At 42.5% G+C, this 19,161-nt stretch overlaps 1 protein-coding gene across 9 annotated transcripts in view; it reads right to left on the reverse strand.

The window, feature by feature from the left end:
• Positions 1-19,161, reverse strand: part of KPNA1 (karyopherin subunit alpha 1) — a 152,186-nt gene that overhangs the window by 86,547 nt on the left and 46,478 nt on the right. For all 9 annotated transcript variants that reach the window (XR_005227017.2, XR_006284180.1, XR_006284144.1 and 6 more), the window contains one exon: positions 10,290-10,421. Coding sequence is in view for 6 of the 9 variants with exons in the window: in XM_037910452.2 (XP_037766380.1) it covers positions 10,290-10,421 (132 nt within the window). In the remaining 3 variants the exon portion in view is untranslated. The remainder of the gene's footprint in view (positions 1-10,289; positions 10,422-19,161) is intronic.

A 19,161-nucleotide genomic window follows, 5' to 3' on the forward strand; every position in this document is an offset into this window, starting at 1 on the left:
ATGATCTCGAGGTCTCTTCCAGCTCTATATTTCTGATTCCGTGTGGTCAAAAAAAGAGATGTGACTTCTCTGTCCTGAGATTATCAATACTCCCAAGGACTGGCTATTTTTTTTTTTTAAATTTACTTTGGGAATGATGCTATGACAGTTGTGAGGTCTACTTGTCTAAATTAAAAGCACAATATTAGGTCTCATCCAAGAAAGCTCCCAACTTCATAAACTCATTTCACTGGAAATAGTAGCTATTGGGAGGTCTACTTTAATGGACAGGAAGTATAAGGTCATCTTTTGCAAGGGTTCAATATGGGTAGGGCTGTAAGAAGCAGAATGTTCTGCATTTGTACAGTGCCTAGCACAATGGTTCCAGTGTCCATTCCACGATAGGGGCTCCTAGATGCTGCTGCTATACTAATGAACAATAACAATGAGGTTCCAATGTTGTGTTCTATGATCTTGTGGGGTTGGAATAAGGGTTGCTTCCCCAAGAAAAAATTTAACGATGGGATTTGTACCCAACTTCCTTTTCTTGAACATACTGATAATATTACACTGCAAAAACTTGACATTTTGCTTGGAAATGCTTACACATCCAACATTAAGGCTCTACTGGAGGAATTCAAGGCTATGATTCACTTGTTAAATATGGTAGTTAAACCATGGACTTTGCTTCGTCCAACAGAATAAGTTCTATTTGTTATCTTCTTTTTAGAGACCACAAGAGTGATAATCACATCATCCAAGTATCCATTTTGAATCATTCTGGTCCTGGATGGAGGACTGGATTTTGCAATAGCATACCTCCTCTGTGAGACACATACACTTGAAGGTCCAATGCTAGATTCATCAGGTTTGAGAGTCACAGCCTTCCTATGTGAAGATGCTATAACAATATTCCTGACATCTCTTGTTCCTGTCTTTTCCACTGCTCCCCACAACCATACAAAAGCTGGAAGGCATATAGCAGAGAGATTGTCCAACTTTGCACGAGGTCATTCTCCACCTTACATCCTAGGTCCTGACACAAGGAAAAGCCGCAGGACACATTACTGCCGTTTCCAGATCACCAGCCCATCAAATTGACAAACATATGAGGACACTTCTGGGTGTTCCACTCTGCTTAATCCACTTTCTCCCATGTGATGGGCAGTGCAGATAGAGAAAGGAATGTTTGCTCTGCCCAGAACAGAAGTAGTTGATGTGTCAGAACCTTCATAACAAAAGGGGAGGGTGAAAAGTGGGAATATATGAGCACTTGTTTAGCACAAAATAAAGATGTTGAGTACAAAATTAATCAAGAAACCAAAGAACGTGAAGAGAAGTAGTTCTTTAATTGCCTATACACCAATGTTAGGAGGAGAACAAACAAGAGGAATTGGAAATGTTCACTTATGAACATTACATTTAATCTAGCTGGTATTACTGAAACCTGGTAGGAGGATTCACACATTAGGATATTATTTAGGAAGGATTGAGTGGGCAAAATTGGAAGCAGGAGTGGCACTCTATGCCAAAAACGGCATTACCTGTTTCCAAGTCACTGACAACTCAGAAGAGGATGGTCTTCAATGTTTATGAATCAATGTTTTAACAGATAAAGTGCAAGATGGTGTACCAGTAGGTGTCACCTACAGACCACCAAATCTCACTAGAGAATAGGGTTACCAGCTCCTTAAGCTGCTGTATAATGTGTAGGAAAAGAAACTGCATTATCATGGGGGACTTCAGTTGAAGTGGCATATGCTGGAGGTCTCATGCTCCCAGTACTGAAGGCTCCTTGGAATTTCTAAACAGTACAGATAACAGTTTTCTAAGTCAAGAAATGTTGCATCCAACAAGGTGATTTCTATATTAGATGTCATCTTGACAGATAAAGAGGAATTCATCGCAGTACTAAAAACATGGGCTTATGGAATTAACTTGATAACTTTTCTGATGAGATTACCAGTCTGATTGATAAAGGTAATAGTGTCCATCAGGGTGGATAAAAAAATTGAAGATTTTTTTAAAAAAAACCCAAAACCAAAAAAAACCTAAAAAACTGATTTTTTTGATAAAATGCTTTTTGAGGAAAAAACCTTTCTAAAGATATTTTAATTAAGATACATTATAGCTGAAAGATATCATGGAATAGGGATTATAAATTTTAATTTCATAGTATCAGACAATATATTCATGTAATGTTTAAGAAAAGTTTTGTAAATGAGTTCCAATAGTTCAGGGATTAGGAATCCAATTTTATGGAATTCCAGGGGCTTCTGTATAGATTATTTAGGTTAATCTTTCTATCTACCCAGTGGGACTCAGTGCTCAGTCTAGAAGATACCATCAGAGATGCTTAGTTTTGCAGTTCTCAAACTGTGGATTTGTGTCTCCAGAGATAACATAACATGCTTGTTAACAGCAAAAATATTTTTAAATAAATAAACAACGTACAGAGGTGAGAAATAACAGACCTCAACCCTATTGTCCCTCTGCAAATTTGTGTACACAGAGTCAGTCCCTTACCTCTCTCTAAAAGTGCAAAGTTTCAAAAAGTACAATGAATAGAAGATTGTTGGGGGCGGAATAGATCTGGACAAGGAGAAGAAATCTGGAGATAAATGTGAGAAGGGAGGGACAGCAGTAGAAAAAAAAAGTGAAACTGTGAGCAGCATATTCCAGAAGTCTTGAGGTCATTCCGAGTGCAGCCTTCATTAATTTGAGATCTACCATACCATTCTCTCAATAGAAGGGAAAACCTATAACGGCAGCAGGCCTTAAAAGAGACCCAGTTTGGGAATACGAACTATTCAAGAAATATATATGTTTGCTGATGATGTTTTAAAGAAAATCGCATCAGTGAACTTGTGGAAGTCACTTAAGCACTTGGATTCAGAGAGACTGTTGAAGTGATAATCTCACTTTTAACAGAAGTAGCTTCTTCTGCTGGTGTTGTAAGAATATTTTCTTCCTTTGGACTAATTCATTCCAAATTGAAAAATCGTTTGGGACATAAAAAAGCAGGAAAGCTTGTTTTTCTTTTCCAGATTTTAAACAAACAGGAAAACAAAGGTGAAGACAACTGAGTTAGCTGGAGAAGCCAATATTTTAAGTTTCTCATGTTGACCTGGCTGCCAGTCGAATTAATTTTTGTTTTTTAAAAAAAATATTTCATTTAACTATGACAGGTTTCAGAGTAACAGCCGTGTTAGTCTGTATTCGCAGACGTTCTTGTTAAACCCTGGAATTGTGCTGGAAATGGCCCACCTTGATTATCATACACATTGTAAGGAGAGTGATCACTTTAGGTAAGCTATTACCAACAGGAGAGTGGGGTTGTGTGTGTGTGTGGGGGGGAGACAACCTGGATTTGTGCTGGAAATGACCCAACTTGATTATCATACACATTGTAAGGAGAGTGATCACTTTAGATAAGCTATTACCAGCAGGAGAGTGGGGTGGTGGGAGAGAAAACCTTTTGTAGTGGTAAACACCCATTTTTTCATGCTTTGTGTGTATAAAAAGATCTTCTATACTTTCCACAGTATGCATCCGATGAAGTGAGCTGTAGCTCATGAAAGCTTATGCTCAAATAAATTGGTTAGTCTCTAAGGTGCCACAAGTACTCCTTTTCTTTTTTCATTTAACTATCTTAGTTAAAAACAATTTAACAGAAACAAACTTGATTTTAAAAATCTTGAATGTTTAACTACATTCAAAAATTCATATGCTTGTTTTGTTAAAACACTACATGTTTGCTGTTGAAGAAAAAAATCCAGAATACATAATGTTGTTGTTTTAGTTAAATAAAACATTTTAAATGTCTGTCTGGTGATGTTCTCCTCCTAATACAGCATGGCAAGAAAATCCTCCAAATATTAATGATTAACCTGTTGAATTGGAGATAGTTCACCTCCCAATGACTTCATAAATAACTGCTTTAATTACCCTTGGTAAATCAAATAACCAAACAACCATTCATTTTCTGATATAGCTGTAAAACTAATCTGCAAAATTTTCAAAATAAATCACTGAAAATGTATAGTGTGTAACTTCTAAAAATGAAACCTACATTTATCTCTTAGTTGTGAAGAATATGTATTAAGGTTATAACAACCAAGAATGCACGTGTGTACAAATCCATGATTAAATCAAGTCTTCATGACTGAACTGATTTGAATCATGATTTAAATCACTAATTTAAATCAAATCCACCCTGGTATCCATGCAACAGAGCTTTGTAAGACAGCTGACTTGGTACCACATAGCATTCTGATTAAAAAACTAGAATAATACAAAATCAGTGTGGATGAAAACTAGCTAACTGATAGGTTTCAAAATGTTACTGTAACTGGGAAATCATCTACAAGCATGTGTGCTGCCCTGGTCTACACTACAGGGTTAGGTCGAATTTAGCCATGTTAGGTCGATATAATAATGAATGCGTCTACACAAGCAACCTCGTTCCATCGACCTAAAGGGCTCCTAAAATCAACTTCTGTAGTCCTCCCCAGCAAGGGGAGTAGCGCTAAAATCGACCTTGCTGGGTCGAATTTGGGGTAGTGTGGACGCAAATCGACAGTATGCGCCTCTGTGATCCATCCCAGAGTGCTCCCATTTGACCAGTCTGGACAGCACTTTCAAATCCGATGCACTAGCCAGGTACACAGGAAAAGCCCTGGGAACTTTTGAATTTAATTTCCTGTTTGCTCAGTGTGGCGAGCTCAGCAGCACAGGTGACCATGCAGTACGCCCCAGAATCGCAAACGAACTCCAGCATGGAGCGAACGGGAGACAATGGATCTGATTGCTCTATGGGAAGAAGAATCTGCGTAGGCAGAACTCAGATCAAAAAGAAGAAATACTAATATATATGCCAAAAATCGCACAGGGCATGATGGACAGAGGCTACAACAGGGGGACACAGCGGTGCCGTGTGAAAGTCAAGGAGCTCAGGCAAACCTATCAAAAGACAAAGGAGGCAAACGGTTGCTCTGGGTCAGCGTCCCACAGATGCCACTTCTATGATCAGCTGCATGGCATTCTAGGGGGGGATCCTACTACTACCCCACTACTGTCCGTGGACACCTGCAAGCGGGGAGTCTCACGCAACACAGAGGAGGATTTAGTGGATGAGGAAGAGGAGAAGGAGGAGGAGGAGGAGGAGAATGTGCAGCAGGCAAGCGATTAATCTGTTCTCCCTGGCAGCCAGGACCTTTTCACCATCCTGGAGCCAATACCCTCCCAAGGTGGGATCCCCGACCCTGAAGGTGGAGAAGGCACCTCTGGTGAGTGCACATTTGTAACTACAGTACAGGGTTTAAAAGCAATAGTGTTTAATGTTTGATTTGCCCTGAAGAATTGGGACGCATTCGCGGCCAGTACAGCTATTGGAAAAGTCTGTTAACATGTCTGGGGATGGAGTGGGAATCCTCCAGGGACATCTCCATGAAGCTCTCCTGGAGATACTGTATCAACCAGCCCCCCTGCCACCATGATGTCCCAACTGCCACAACCCATGCTTTCAGGAACATCTGTGTCCATGTCCTCATCACAATCATCCTCATGCTGCCGTCTCTTAGCCAGGTTCTGTACATACTGCAGTACAACACACGAGGCATTTACAATGCTCGCAACAGCACCGGTGAGCTTAGTGAGCTTCATGCTTGCCGTGCTATGACATCTGCATGCGTAACCCAGAAAAAAAGGCATGAAATGATTGTCTGCCGTTGCTTTCACCGAGGGAGCGAGGGGAGACTGACAACATGTACCCAAAACAACACGTGACAATGTTTTTGTCCCATTAGGCACTGGGAGCTTAACCCAGAATTCCAATGGGTAGCGGAGACTGCGGGAACCGTGGGATAGCTTCCCACAGTGCACCGCTCCGTGAGTCGATGCTAACCACAGTGGTGAGGACGCACTCTTCTGACTTAATGCGCTTAGTGGGACATACACAATCGATTGTATAAAATCGATTTCTAAAAATCGACTTCTATAAAATCAACCTAATTTCTTAGTGTAGACATACCCTTAGTGGGGTCCCTCAGAGATCGGCTCTTCATTCAACACTATTTAACAGTCAATGATTTGGAAGAGCTGTAGCCAAAAAGGCAAATACATTGCTTGGACGTGTAAATAGGTGAATCTTGAGTAGAAAGATTATATTACCTCTGTATTTGGCACTAGTGCAGCTATTACTGGAATGTGGTGTCCAGTTTTTGGTTGGTAGTGTGTGGGGTAGGCTGGGAGGGGGGTTTTTTTGTTCTTTTTTTTAGTAAACTGAAACCCCCCACCAAAAGTTCCACTATGCTGAAACATGACTACTTCTGCACAGGTCATCAGCAGGGTTAGGACATTTAGACCCACAGCACAGATCTGTATCATTAGAGCTAACAGAATAAGTGGTAACACTAGTAGGCTGTTCTCACCAGCCACAAGAGACGGATATGAGAGGCTTTACCAATGGGTCTCACAGATACTTGCTAACAACATTGTATAACATAAGCTCCATCCCTTGTCATTCAATTCCAGAATGGAAAGAGGTAAATAGTGGTGTCCCCCAGGGATCTGTACTGGGACCTGTGCTGTTCAACAGACTCAAAAATGATCTGGAAAAAACGGTAAATAGTGAGGTGGCAAAGTTTGCAAATGTCGTAAAATTTCTCAAGATAGCTAAATCCAAAGCAGACTGTGAAGAGTTACAAAGGGATTTCACAAAACTGGGTGACTGGACAACAAAACGGTAGATGAAATTCAATGTGGATAAATGCAAAATAATGCACATTGGAAAACAATCCCAACTATACATATAAAGTGGTGGGGTCTAAGTTAGCTGTTACCACTCAAAAAAAGACATGTTGCAGCCATTGTGGATAATTCTCTGAAAACATCCATCAATGTGCAGCAGCATTCAAAAAAACCTTACAAAGTTAGAACCATTAGGAAGGGATAGATAATAAAACAGAAAATATTATGACACTATATACATTCATGGTACACCCACATCTTGAATACTGCGTGTGGTTCTGGTTACCTCATCTCAAAAAAAGATATATTAGAATTGGAAAAAGTACAGAGAAGAGGAACAAAAACGATTAAGGGTATGGAACAGCTTCCATATGAGGAGAGATTAAATAGATTGAGATTGTTCAATTTATAGAAGAGATGACTAAGGAGGATATGATAGCAGTCTATACAATTATGGACCGTGTGGAAGTGAATAGGGAAGTGTCATTTACCCCTTCACATAATACACGAACCAGGGGTCATCCAATTAAATTAATAAGTAGCAGGTTTAAATCAAACAGAAGGAAATACACCGGACCCTCACTAGAACGCGGGATTTGGGATCCATGCGCGGGGACCGCGTTAAAATGAATTGCAATTAAAGTAATTAAATTTGGGATCCATGGCTGCAACCGCATTATATGCGAATTTGCGCTATATAGACGTGCATTCTAGCGAGGGTCTGGTGTACTTTGGTCCTGCTTTGAGCAGGGGGTTGGACTAGATGACCTCCTGAGGTCCCTTCCAACCCTGATATTCTATGATTCTATGATACTTTTTTACGTAATACACAGTCAGCGTGTGGAACTCATTGCCAGGGGATGTTGTGAAGGTCAAAACTATAACTGGATTCAAAACAGAATGAGCTAAGTACAGGAAGGATAGGTCCATCAATGCCTATTAGCCAAGATGGTCACGGATGCAACCTTGTGCTCTGGGTATCCCTAAGCCTCTGATTGCCAGATGCTTGGGATGGATCACTCGATAATTGCCCTGTTCTGTTCTCTCTCTTTGAAGCATCTGGCAATGACCACTGTTTAAAGGCAGGATACTGGGCTAAATGGACCCTTGGTCTGATCCAGTAGGGCTGTTTTTTATGTTCAGAGAAATGTAGAAACTCAAGAATCCTGGTTCAATTCCAAGTTCATAGAATATCAGGGTTGGAAGGGATCTCAGGAGGTCATCTAGTCCAACCCCCTGCTCAAAGCAGGACCAATCCCCAATTTTTGCCCGAGATCCCTAAATGGCCCCTTCAAGGATTGAACTCACAACCCTGGGTTTAGCAGGCCAATGCTCAAACCACTGAGCTCTCTCTCCCCCTGGATGGGTGTTTGCTCTAGTGGCTATAAATCATTTTGCCCCATACCTCTGCTCTAACACCACTTCCCCAACAGCTTCTGTCACATTCTCTGCTCCCTGTACTCCCTACACTCCTCAAACTCCTGCCCAGTCCCCCTCTGCTCATCTATCACCCCCACTCATCTCGCTGCATATGAATCGGGCTGATTTCTCTTCCTCCATGGTGCCTGAGTGTCAGCTGGGGTGGCACTGAAAGCACTGGAGACAATCTCCCTAGTCTGAGTTCCTGTGTTCAATACCACAAGTAACAATTGCAGGGAAGGTGCTGCTCAGCCTACAGGGGTTGTAGTATGCTAAACTGCTCTGTGGGGGTGGCGCATGCTAGTGAAGATGGAATTTTGGAAAATAATGCCATTAGCCTTTAACAAACCTCTGAGTATGTGCAAACTGATTTTCAAAGGCTTACAACTTAGCCAAATTTGGGTGGATTTTCACAAGGACAGCAGAAGGCATAGGCCTGACATTAGGGCAGACTCCCTGACAAATTTCCAGTGGCTGCTCAAAAAATAGGAGGCACGGGAGTTTTTCAATGAAATGGTTATAAGGATTTTTAACATAACATTTTCCCTAATCTTGTTCTCTGAATCAGCTACATTGTTTTACCTGAAACTTTCCAGAATAATTCAGCTGGAGATAGCCTTCTAGCATGAAATTTTTTTTAGCACAGCTTAAGTCTGGCAAAGCTGTAAGCAACTGGAAACAGGGTCTTCTAATGGAAAATGTTAGGCAACCTTAATTATATGCAGTACTACCAACACCATCTATAATAAGAACAGGTCAGTTATACGAAGTGATCTGTATCACTTGACAAAATGGGCTCATTTGAACATACATTTTAAATACAGCCAAATGCAGTGTCATACATCTAGGAACACAGAAAGTAGGTCACACATATAGAATGGAGAACTGTATCCTGTAAAACTGTCACTCTGAAAAGAACAATGGGCCATGGTAGATAATCAGCTGAATGTGAGCTCCCAGTGAGATACTGTAGCTAAAAGGTTTACTTAAATTCTTGGATATAATAAGCAAAGAAATATCAAGTATAAGAAGGGAAGTGGTATCACCTCTGTATACAGCATTGGTTAGAGACCATTACTGCAATGGTGTCCAGATCTTGTGGCCTCAAATCACAAAGATTTTTTAAAAATTAGAAAAGGTTCAGAAAAGGGACAAATTATTTGAGGGTGGGAAAACATACCCTATAGTGAAAGGGTTAGGGAAGTCTGATCTATATAGCTTACTCAAGAGATGGTTAAGAGGTTACTTGATCACTATCTATAAGTAGCTACATGGGAAGATAGAAGACTCTTTAATTGAGAAGACAAAGTTACAACATCCAATGTCTGGGAGCTGAAGTTTGATAAATTCAGACTATGGATAAAGGTGCACATTTTTAAAATAGAGTAATTAACCCATGGCACAACCTATCAAGATATGTGGTGGATTTGCCACGACCTGAAGTCTTCAAATCAAGATTGGATGTCTTTCTAAAATATATGCTCTGGCTCAAAACACAAGTTATGGGCTTGTGCAGAAATAACTGAGTGAAATTTTTGGCCGACTTTATGCATGAAATCAAGTTAGATCATCATAATGGCCCTTTATAGACTTTAAATATATTAATTTAGTCTGCAGAATACTTAACTATCACATACAGAATAAAGATTGAATACTGAATTATTCCATTTTAGTCTCATCCTACAAAGAGCACTACTAGCTCCTTAAAGTTGTATTCTGTTTCACAACGTTTTCTCCTAAGACATATAATAGATACACAGCAAACATTGGTTAATGTTACTCATTCCTACAGGAGAAAAACAATGACCAAAACTGTACATTTCTAAAGTACCGATTTAAATATAAACAAAGCAATATAACCTCCGTGGAAGGTAGGAAAGAGTTATCCATTTTTATAGATGACATACATTCACTCATTGACAACAGGTATATGACTGTCAAACATACCATTTTGAAAAAGTAAGAGGGGGCAGTTACAACTGCATATGCTAGCAAGTTACCACATCTACCACAGATACAGGCAATTATACAAAGCTCTCCTCCCAGTTCATTCCTCCCTCCAGAAGCATCTGATTTTCTTGCTAGGTTAGCTCCTGCTCCCTTGCCTAGGAAGACACAAAGATATCACTCTTGTTTTTTACCTGCTCCTGTACATCTTCAAACTCTGAGCTGAGAAGCTCTATGAAGATAGGGACAGCTCCTGCTTGAATCACAATCCGAGTTTGAAGGGAATTTCCAGAGGCAATGTTTGTCAGCACCCAAGCAGCTTCAAACTAGAACATGAAATACAGGTGCAACATTCACTAAGAGCATTCAGCAGCATACACAAGTAGCAGGAAGTATAAACATCTTCTATAAAAAAAGAACATTACAGAAAATTATGGTGTAACTAAACAAATTAACTGGGCTAAATCTGCAAACATTTTAAAGAATAGGAAAGTAATTTAAAGTTATTAATATGAGATACAACGTACAGAAACAATATTAAATTTTCCATGGCATCTCAGCCACCATTTATTTTTGTTATGGAGTTCCACAGAAGCTTTTACTTTGTTCCATTCCCTTTCCTCTTTGCCAGAGAAACCTATATGCAAGAGTGGAATCCTTATATACGAGTTTTCACACAGGGATAATTCTCAGAGCCTCTCAAGTCTCCCTGTCCAATGCACTGGTCAGCTGTCTACCGGAACATGCACTCAGAACCAGAGATGGATAAATAGTCTGCTTGACACAAGCTTATTGGGACATGAAAGAAAGGGGTGTCATTTTAGAATCCATTAGGAATGAATATTAAGATTTTCCTAACCTCTTTCCATGGTGTTTCCTTCTAATTATGACCTGATATTACTCTACAATAAGGAGCATAATATTTCTTTAGTTACTCCTGTGTTCTGTATCACTGTTAGGATTTATTAGTGCATGATGTATTTATTTAATCACAGACACACACTTTTAGTTAAATTAAGATCTTGACTTAACAAAATCCACATAATGATTTAAAAATTACAAATATTTTAAATAAAAACAATGTCATTATTTAAGTTAAAATGTATGGTTTCGTAAAATATATTTTATCAGAAATGTTTATTTTAAGTGTCAATAGAAACATCCCACCCACCATAATTTGACTGGATTTCCAAAGGCATATGAAAAGCCAAATATTGCTAAAATATGCTAGCATGTGAGAGTCAAAATAAGATTATCTAGAAACCAACTTACAGTACAACCAAAGAATTAAAGTTGAAATGCAAAGAGGGAAACAGTAAACTAGAAGTTATAAATTGTTCCAATTTTAACATTAGTAATGAATTTTTAAATATATAAATTATTCTTTATCCAACTATATCCCTTTAAAAGGTTAATTTGCTTGCCAAGACTACTATTCATGGCTTCAGGACTACATATCTATCCTGCAATCGTCACTAACCTGCACATAGGAATTAATGATTAAATCAAATATAGTAAAGGCATACACAGAACCTTAAGGGGATAAAATCAGGGCACAGCAGGTAAGAGGAAGGTTTGTTTTCAAACTGCAAATTTTAACTTTATGTTAATAATTTGCATTTGCAACTTTTTAAAATAAATGTGCGTTGTTTTGTGACAAGACAAACAGGATAGGCTGCAACAAGGCTTCTGGTATTTGTGATGTCAGACTGCAATAGATATGTTCCTTGAACTAGGAAGTAACAAGGAGAGTTCACAGAACAGGGGAGGAGAATTTCTTTAAAAAGAGACAGTTAAGATTAAAATTTACTTACGTTCCTGTAATTTTTCTTCTCTGAAGTGGGCACCTGGTGCTCCATGATCTATTACAACTGGATTATTTTTCCTCATCTTCCAAGCACAGACTCTCCTCTTTTTTAAAAAACAAACACACACACCCCACCCTCTAGCTTTACAACGTACAGCCATCGGGTGGAGCTGTTCACAGCACTGATAGCCTCTCCAACTCCACCACCAAATACACAAACTGAGAAGAAGTTATATGGGCTGACTAATAAACATTATGAATGATTAAGCCATCTTCTAGCAAAAAGTACTTTTACTTATTCACTTATTGTAGAAAAAAATTGAAAAGACTCACAGCAAAGCCACAACCCAGTATGAGGGAATCCCAAGATTTTCCACATTTTTATAGAAAAGAATTTGATACATAGGCAGCTACATCTATTACTAGTGTCCCAGCCTATGATTTGCCTCCAGAAGAAACAGGAATGCTCCCCCTCAGACCATCCCCCTACCCCTCGCAAAAAAAAAAAAAAAAAAAAAAACACCTTTAAAAATGTAGGAGATGATACCAATGATGAAGACCAGAGTTGGGCATGAGCATTCATATTGGAAACTCGTGAAGTAATGCTGTGTGTGCTTTAAAACTTTGCTGAATTAGTTTTACATCTTGCAACAAAATGGTGCACTCTCCTCCCTTGATGCTGACATTTTAGTGCAGAATCGTCGTCCTTTGACTTGTCCACTGAAGCACTCAGGTTGATAGTATAAGAACTAGACACTCAGCAATAGCACTTGATGAAAGCTACTGTCAGATTCAATAAGGTCGCAGGGTAGGCTGATCTGGCATGAAGTGAAAGTGGAAGGAGATGCACCTCAACCTGAAGAGTTCAACTGTTTTGGTGGTCTACTGGCACATGGCAGGCTGACAGTGGGGGGCAGGCTGATTGGTAAGAAAAGCAATCAGTAGGTGTGGTAAGAAGGCAGTCTAGGTTAGACTACACTGACCTATGAGAGGCCAAACAGAAAACAGAAGATCTATTTCAGAGTAGCAGCCGTGTTAGTCTGTATCCACAAAAAGAAAAGGAGTACTTGTGGCACCCTAGAGACTAACAAATTTATTTGAGCATAAAGTTGTTAGTCTCTAAGGTGCTACAAGTACTCCTTTTCTTTTTTTAGATCTATTGGCACTGACAGGTTAGAAGTGTGCGCTAGGTCACTTTGCTGCATATTATGAAAAATAAAAAACAGCGAAAGCAATCGTAAAATGGAGGACTAGGCCACACAGATACATCCCTATTAGGGTGCCTGGGGAATAGAGGGTTAACTGTCACCAGCAAGCTGGCACTATAGGACAGACCGCTCTGCTGACTCAATGAGTCAAAACCAGTGAAAGGAGTGACTGAAATATGGAGAAAAAGCAGGCTAGACCATGCTGCACAAACCCACTTCTGAAGGAGATGTCAGGGGAACAAATATCTGTGCACATAACCCTCAGCCTGCCCTGATGTAATGGTAACTGGTACTAAATATGGGGAATGGAGCCATTCGAGTGTGGGGTTTTTTTTTGTTTCTTTTAAACTGTGGTTTCCATTTCAGAGCAAGGAGGAGAGTGTTCAAGATACCAACAAGGACTAGCTAAGGATCTTTGGGTATGTCTACACAACAAAAAAAGACCCATGGTTGGCCCATGCCAGACAACTTGGCCTTGGGCTACAGGGCTGTTTCTCTGCTGTGTAGACCTCTGGGCTTTGACTGGAACCCGAGCTCTGGAACCCTGCGGGATGGGAGGGTCCAAGAACTTGGGCTCCAGCCCGAGCCTGGAATTCCACACAGCAGAGAAACAGCCCCACAGCTCACGTCAGCTGGCTCACAGGCCAGCTATGGGTTTTTCTTTGCTGTGTAGACATACCCTTTCTGGAGCATCTGGGGCAACACACCTGATTACTATGGCAGGCTGAAATCGATAGGGCATCCTGCATGATGGGTTACAACTCCTGGATACCATAATTCATCCCAGATGGCATTTTGAAAAAAAACAAGCTCCTGCTACTTAATTTCCACTCCAAGCAACTCAAGGCTTGCCTGCTCAGTTGCTGCTGTTTGAGTCAGCCCTTGTTGCCAGGTTTCACCTTGGCGGGGACACTGAGTAGCAAGGAGCTACTGGCTTGGAGATTCTGCAAAGCTGTCCCAAGTAGCTGAAAGATTTTGGGGGGGGGGGGGGGGGGGGGAGAGAAAAGAGCTCCCTGCTTAGAAGAGGAGGAGGAATAACCCAGGTGTAATAGATCATGGAGCACCTGATGCTTCACAGGGAAAAAAACCTATCTCTGCCCTCTACAGCTTGGTTCATGGGATGTTTGACACATTTATAGGCTTAACTTAGTTTGCATTTTGCCCTTCAATTCTCAATATAGATTTAATCACAGGTGATGTAACTTACATAGTAGGGGAGACAAAATTTTGCCCAATTTAGGACTGCATTGACAGCGTGTCAGGACCTGGAGAACTGCCATCTACGCATAATGGAGCACTATTTCACCTATTCTCATCTTACATACAGAAGAGTGGTCCATGGAGATTACAAATTCCAATATGAAGAAGTTATTTACCTTGTGCAGTAATGATGGTTCTTCAAGATGTGTCCCCCTATGGATGCTCCATTGTAGGTGTATCTGCGTCCCTGCACTGCTGATTGGAGAATGTTAGTAGCAGTGTCTGTTCAGCCCGTGCATGCACTGCCTCCCCCTTGTGGTCGGCCACGAGGCTAACTAGCATTGTGCAGGCGAATGCTCCTCAGTTCCGTCTCTACTACAGATTGTACTGTATGGATGAGAACTCCGAAGTAGAGGGGAGGAAGGTGACTCAGAGCACCCATAGGGACACACATCTCAAAGAACCACTGTTACTGCACAGAGTGAGTAACTTCTTCTCTTCAAGTAGTGTCTCTATGAATGCTTCACTGTAGGTGACTCCCAAGCAATATCCCCCACTGGAGGCTGGGGGTTTGGAGTCGAGTCTGTGATGGATGATGCATCTGCACCAGATTCCCCCAGGATGTCATAGTATTCTGCAAAATGTATGTGCAGCTCTGCAAATTTCTGATATAGGGATACCCGTGGAGAAGGCAACGGATGAGGAAACCCATCTCGTAGAATGTGTGCAGATTGTAGATGGGAGTGCTAAATTGTGAATCTGATAGAGTTTGATACAGTCCAAGACCCATTTAGAGAGTCATTGAGCTGAAATCGCTGTGCTTCTAGACCTGTCCATGATGGAAAGGAAGAGACTTGGAGATTTTCTAAAAACTCTTGTCCTGTCCAACTAAAACGCCAAGGCTCTCCTTACGTTGAGCATATGGAACATGGCTTGCCTATTATCCTGGTGAGGTTTGGGATAAAAGGTTGGAAAATTAATGAGTTGGGGGGCCGGGGGGGGGGGGGGGGGGGCACATGAATTATCACTGATGTGCTCATGGCTATGTGCCCCAGAAGCTGAAGGCAATGTCTGGCCAATATTTAACGGCTGGATTGCACTGTCTCTATAAGCGTGGAGACACTGAGGAATCTGTGTTGTGGGAGGAGCGCTCTCGCTCAGAGTCGAGATCAGTTCCTACGAATTCTAGTCTCTGTATTGGTATTAATGTTGATTTTTGTGCATGGACCTGCAGGCCCAGATTCTTGAATAGATCCAGTGTGGTATGGATAACTTGCTGGGCTTCGACAAAGGAATGCGCCCTGAGGAGACAATCATCCAGGTAAGGTAGATCATAATGCCTTGGAGTACAGGTGGGCTGCCACCACAGAGAGGACCTTGGAGAACACTCTTGGGGCCGATGAGAGGCCAAAAGGGAGTACCTTGTACTGGTAGTGGTCCTGGCCTAGTGTGAATCTGAAATAACTTCTGTGACACAGTATGATCGAAACGTGGAAATAAGCATCTTGGAAGTCGAGGCCGTGAACCAGTCTCCTTTTTCTAACATTGGAATTACCATCGCCAAATATATTTTTCTCTCAAAAAGATTACGGTTCTTCCAGTCCCAGTCACAAAAGGTGGATTTCAGGTGATTCTGACAGCCTCTTGAATTCACCACATCCACAATAATCAAATTGGGAGGGATGGGGGCGTGCACCTGAGAGAAGAGAAAGTCCGTATCTTCTGCTGGCGCATAGTAATTTTTATTGTCCTGCTTGCGTGTTGGCAGGACCGATGCTGGGGTCTGCCATATGAGTTTTGCAGGGTCCAAGAAGGCCTTGTTAATACAGAGGGCTACTCTGAACAATGCAGAGGAGTGTAGAATGTCCAATAGGCTTATGGTGTCACCTCTTGTAATGGTAGTTGTAATGCATCTGCCACCCTCTGAGCTAGCTCCTGGAAAAGCTTGAAGTCACCTGCCAACGACAGAGGAGGGGTCATCACTCTCTCATCTGGCGATGAAGATGAGAAGTTGGTCTGGCTGGTAATCTCCTCGACTTCAGCCTCTTGTTCCTCTCCTAACTCTTCAGGGAGCTCGGACATCCTCGACACAGCAGCCGAAGGAGGGGTCTCATGGGCTCTTGATAGGCCAGGCTAGAGCCACAGGAGGCACGGTGTCTACACGCCTGCCAAGAGTCCCAGTAAGGCCACTGAGAAGGTGGGAAGGGCCTAGGGTTGCCAACTCTCTAATTACACAAACCCAAAACACCCCTGCCACTCCCCCTTCCCCAAGGCCCCACTCCCCTCCTTCTGTCGCTCGCTCTCCCCCACCCTCACCTCACTTTCACCATGCTGGGCCCAAGGGGCTTGGAGTGTTGGTAGGGGCGGGGGGTGCAGGCTTGGGGAGGGAGTTTGGGTGCAGGAGGGGGCTCTGGGCTGGGGTAGGGGTGCAGAAGGGGCTGCAGGGTGCAGGCTCCGGCCTGGAGGCGCTTAGCTCAGGCGGCAGCACAACAGGGCTAAGGCAGGCTCCCTGCCTGCCCTGGCCCCATGCTGCTCCCACAAGCGTCGCCCCCCGTAGGTCCCATTAGCCGCAATTCCCAACTAATGGGAGCTGCAGAGTCAGCACTCGGGGCGGGAATGGCTCAGTGGTTTGAGCATTGGCCTGCTAAACCCAGGGTTGTGAGTTCAATCCTTGAGGGGGTCATTTAGGGATCTAGGGCAAAAATTGGGGATTGGTCCTGCTTTGAGCAGGGGGCTGGACTTGATGATCTCCTGAGGTTCCTTCCAACCCTATGAAGCCCCCTGGCCTCCTCCAGGGGCCACAGGGACGTGCCAGCCCCTTCTAGGAGCAGCACAGGGCCAGGGCAAGCAGGGAGCCTGCCTTAGCTCCCCTGCACTGCTGGCCTTTTAGTACCTAAAATCTCCCAGTTCGGCTTCAGTAGCCTCCAGGAGATAGGGCCTGATTCCAGAAGACTCCCAGCAAAACTGGAAGGGTTGGCAACCCTAGAAGAGCCCCAGAGATTGGTAACATAGCAGCCCATACCAAGGAGGCCTGGGGTCAGAAGGGTGGTACAGCTGAGTTCCATGCTGCAAATGGGTAGTGTATGGTAGATGAGAGGAGCGGTGGGAGATTGTCCTCTTGTTCACTGTCTGACTCAGCACTCAAAAACGAGGGTGCATGGCATGATGTCACTGGCAAGTCTGGAGCTCTGGGTGGACTCGGCAGCAGGGCCCTGGTACCAAGCACAGGTGAATCCAGTTTGTCAGACGCTGAAAGGTCTGTCACATGCCAGAAGTCCAACAGTGCTGCAGTCATCGGTACCGGTAGGGTTTGGCAGTACTGAGACATATGCAACGAAGGAGTTGGTGATGCCATCCTGATCGCATGGTCCGCTGGTGCCTGGAATGCTGACAACGGTAGTGACATTGATGTCTGCACTGAAGGAGCCTTCCCTAGGATGGATTCTCTAGTTTTCTTTCACCCACGCAGTACTAATAATTCTTTGCCAGTGCCCGTCGGGTCCTTAGATAGCCCAACATGTTCTGTCAGGGTAGTACTGGGTGAGCTCTTGGTACCAGATTTAGATGACTTCAATGCTGTTGGTACCGATGATATCGAGGGAGCCAGAGATACTTTTCGGCTCGGTCAGGGCTCGCTGTGGGGACTCACAGCCCTTTTCATAGAGGCCTTTGAGAGTGGCTCATGGTTGACACTTTAAGCTCACCTCCCTTAGATACAGAGGGCTGTGGTGAGGATTCTCACCATCCAGAATCTTAGCGCAGCTTCGAGTGTGGTTGGAGGGCCACTTCCATTAGGAGAACCTTGAGTTTCAGTTCTCTATCCCTTCTGGATCTGGGTTTCAATTGTTGGCAAAAACCACACTTCTGTGGGATGTGGTTCTCTCTCAGGCAGCAGACGCACTCTGAATGTCAGTCAGTCACTGGGATAGATTCTTTGCAAAATGAGTCACTTCTTGAAGCCCAGTGAACCAGGCATACCCTGTCCATGAAAGGAGGGAGGGCAAAGAAAAACAAAAGTTTAACATAAAGGGTTTCTTTTAGCTATATAAATAAATAAAAGATAAAGGAGTGAAAACAGAAAAGGGAGCTCTAAAAGATTAAACAATTAGCAATTCTATAGAATGTAATGATCCACTAACAGACAGCTAAAGCTCCATCTCTAGCCACGGGCAGTCGAGAAGGAACTGAGAAGGGTTCACATGGGCAACTCTGGTTAGCCTCATGGCAGACGACAAAGCGGGGGGGGAGCACACAGCACATGCACAGGTCAAATGGACACGGCTACCAAAATTCTCCAATCAGCAGCGGAGGGATGCAGATACACCTACAGCAGAGCATCCATAGGGACACTACTCAAAGAAGAAGCAGTGTTTCCCATTAGAGTGGAGGCCACCGAGTGCAAGAGTATTGTGTGAAGAGATCATAATATATCACACCCTTCCATTTCACAGGAAAGAAACCCTGGCCTGTATTGAAGAACTCCATAGGCAGCATTTAACCAGCACACTGCACTGACAAAGTACCTGTTATTTTATGAATTTTGAAAGAACATTTATTCTACCCCACTTATTTAATTAAACTACCATTAATCTGTGTAGATTTGGTATGGTTAGGCCTTCCTTTCCCTCTATTTTCTACTGGCCAGGAAAAAATTCTAGCTACAATGAACCAAAGTGAAAGTGAAAGGAATTCCCAAGGGATTGGCTTGTGACAAAGAGATTAACTTCTATTCTAAACCATAATCACATTTCCAAAACCAATTCAAGTTACAGATTTCCTACCTTTATCACCCTGGAAGTTATCTGTATTCAGGTCTAAATTTTTCACTCTGGATTGGCATAAAAGCGGTTA

This window comes from Chelonia mydas, chromosome 1 (assembly GCF_015237465.2).
Source record: "Chelonia mydas isolate rCheMyd1 chromosome 1, rCheMyd1.pri.v2, whole genome shotgun sequence".
NCBI classification, from domain to species: domain Eukaryota; kingdom Metazoa; phylum Chordata; order Testudines; family Cheloniidae; genus Chelonia; species Chelonia mydas.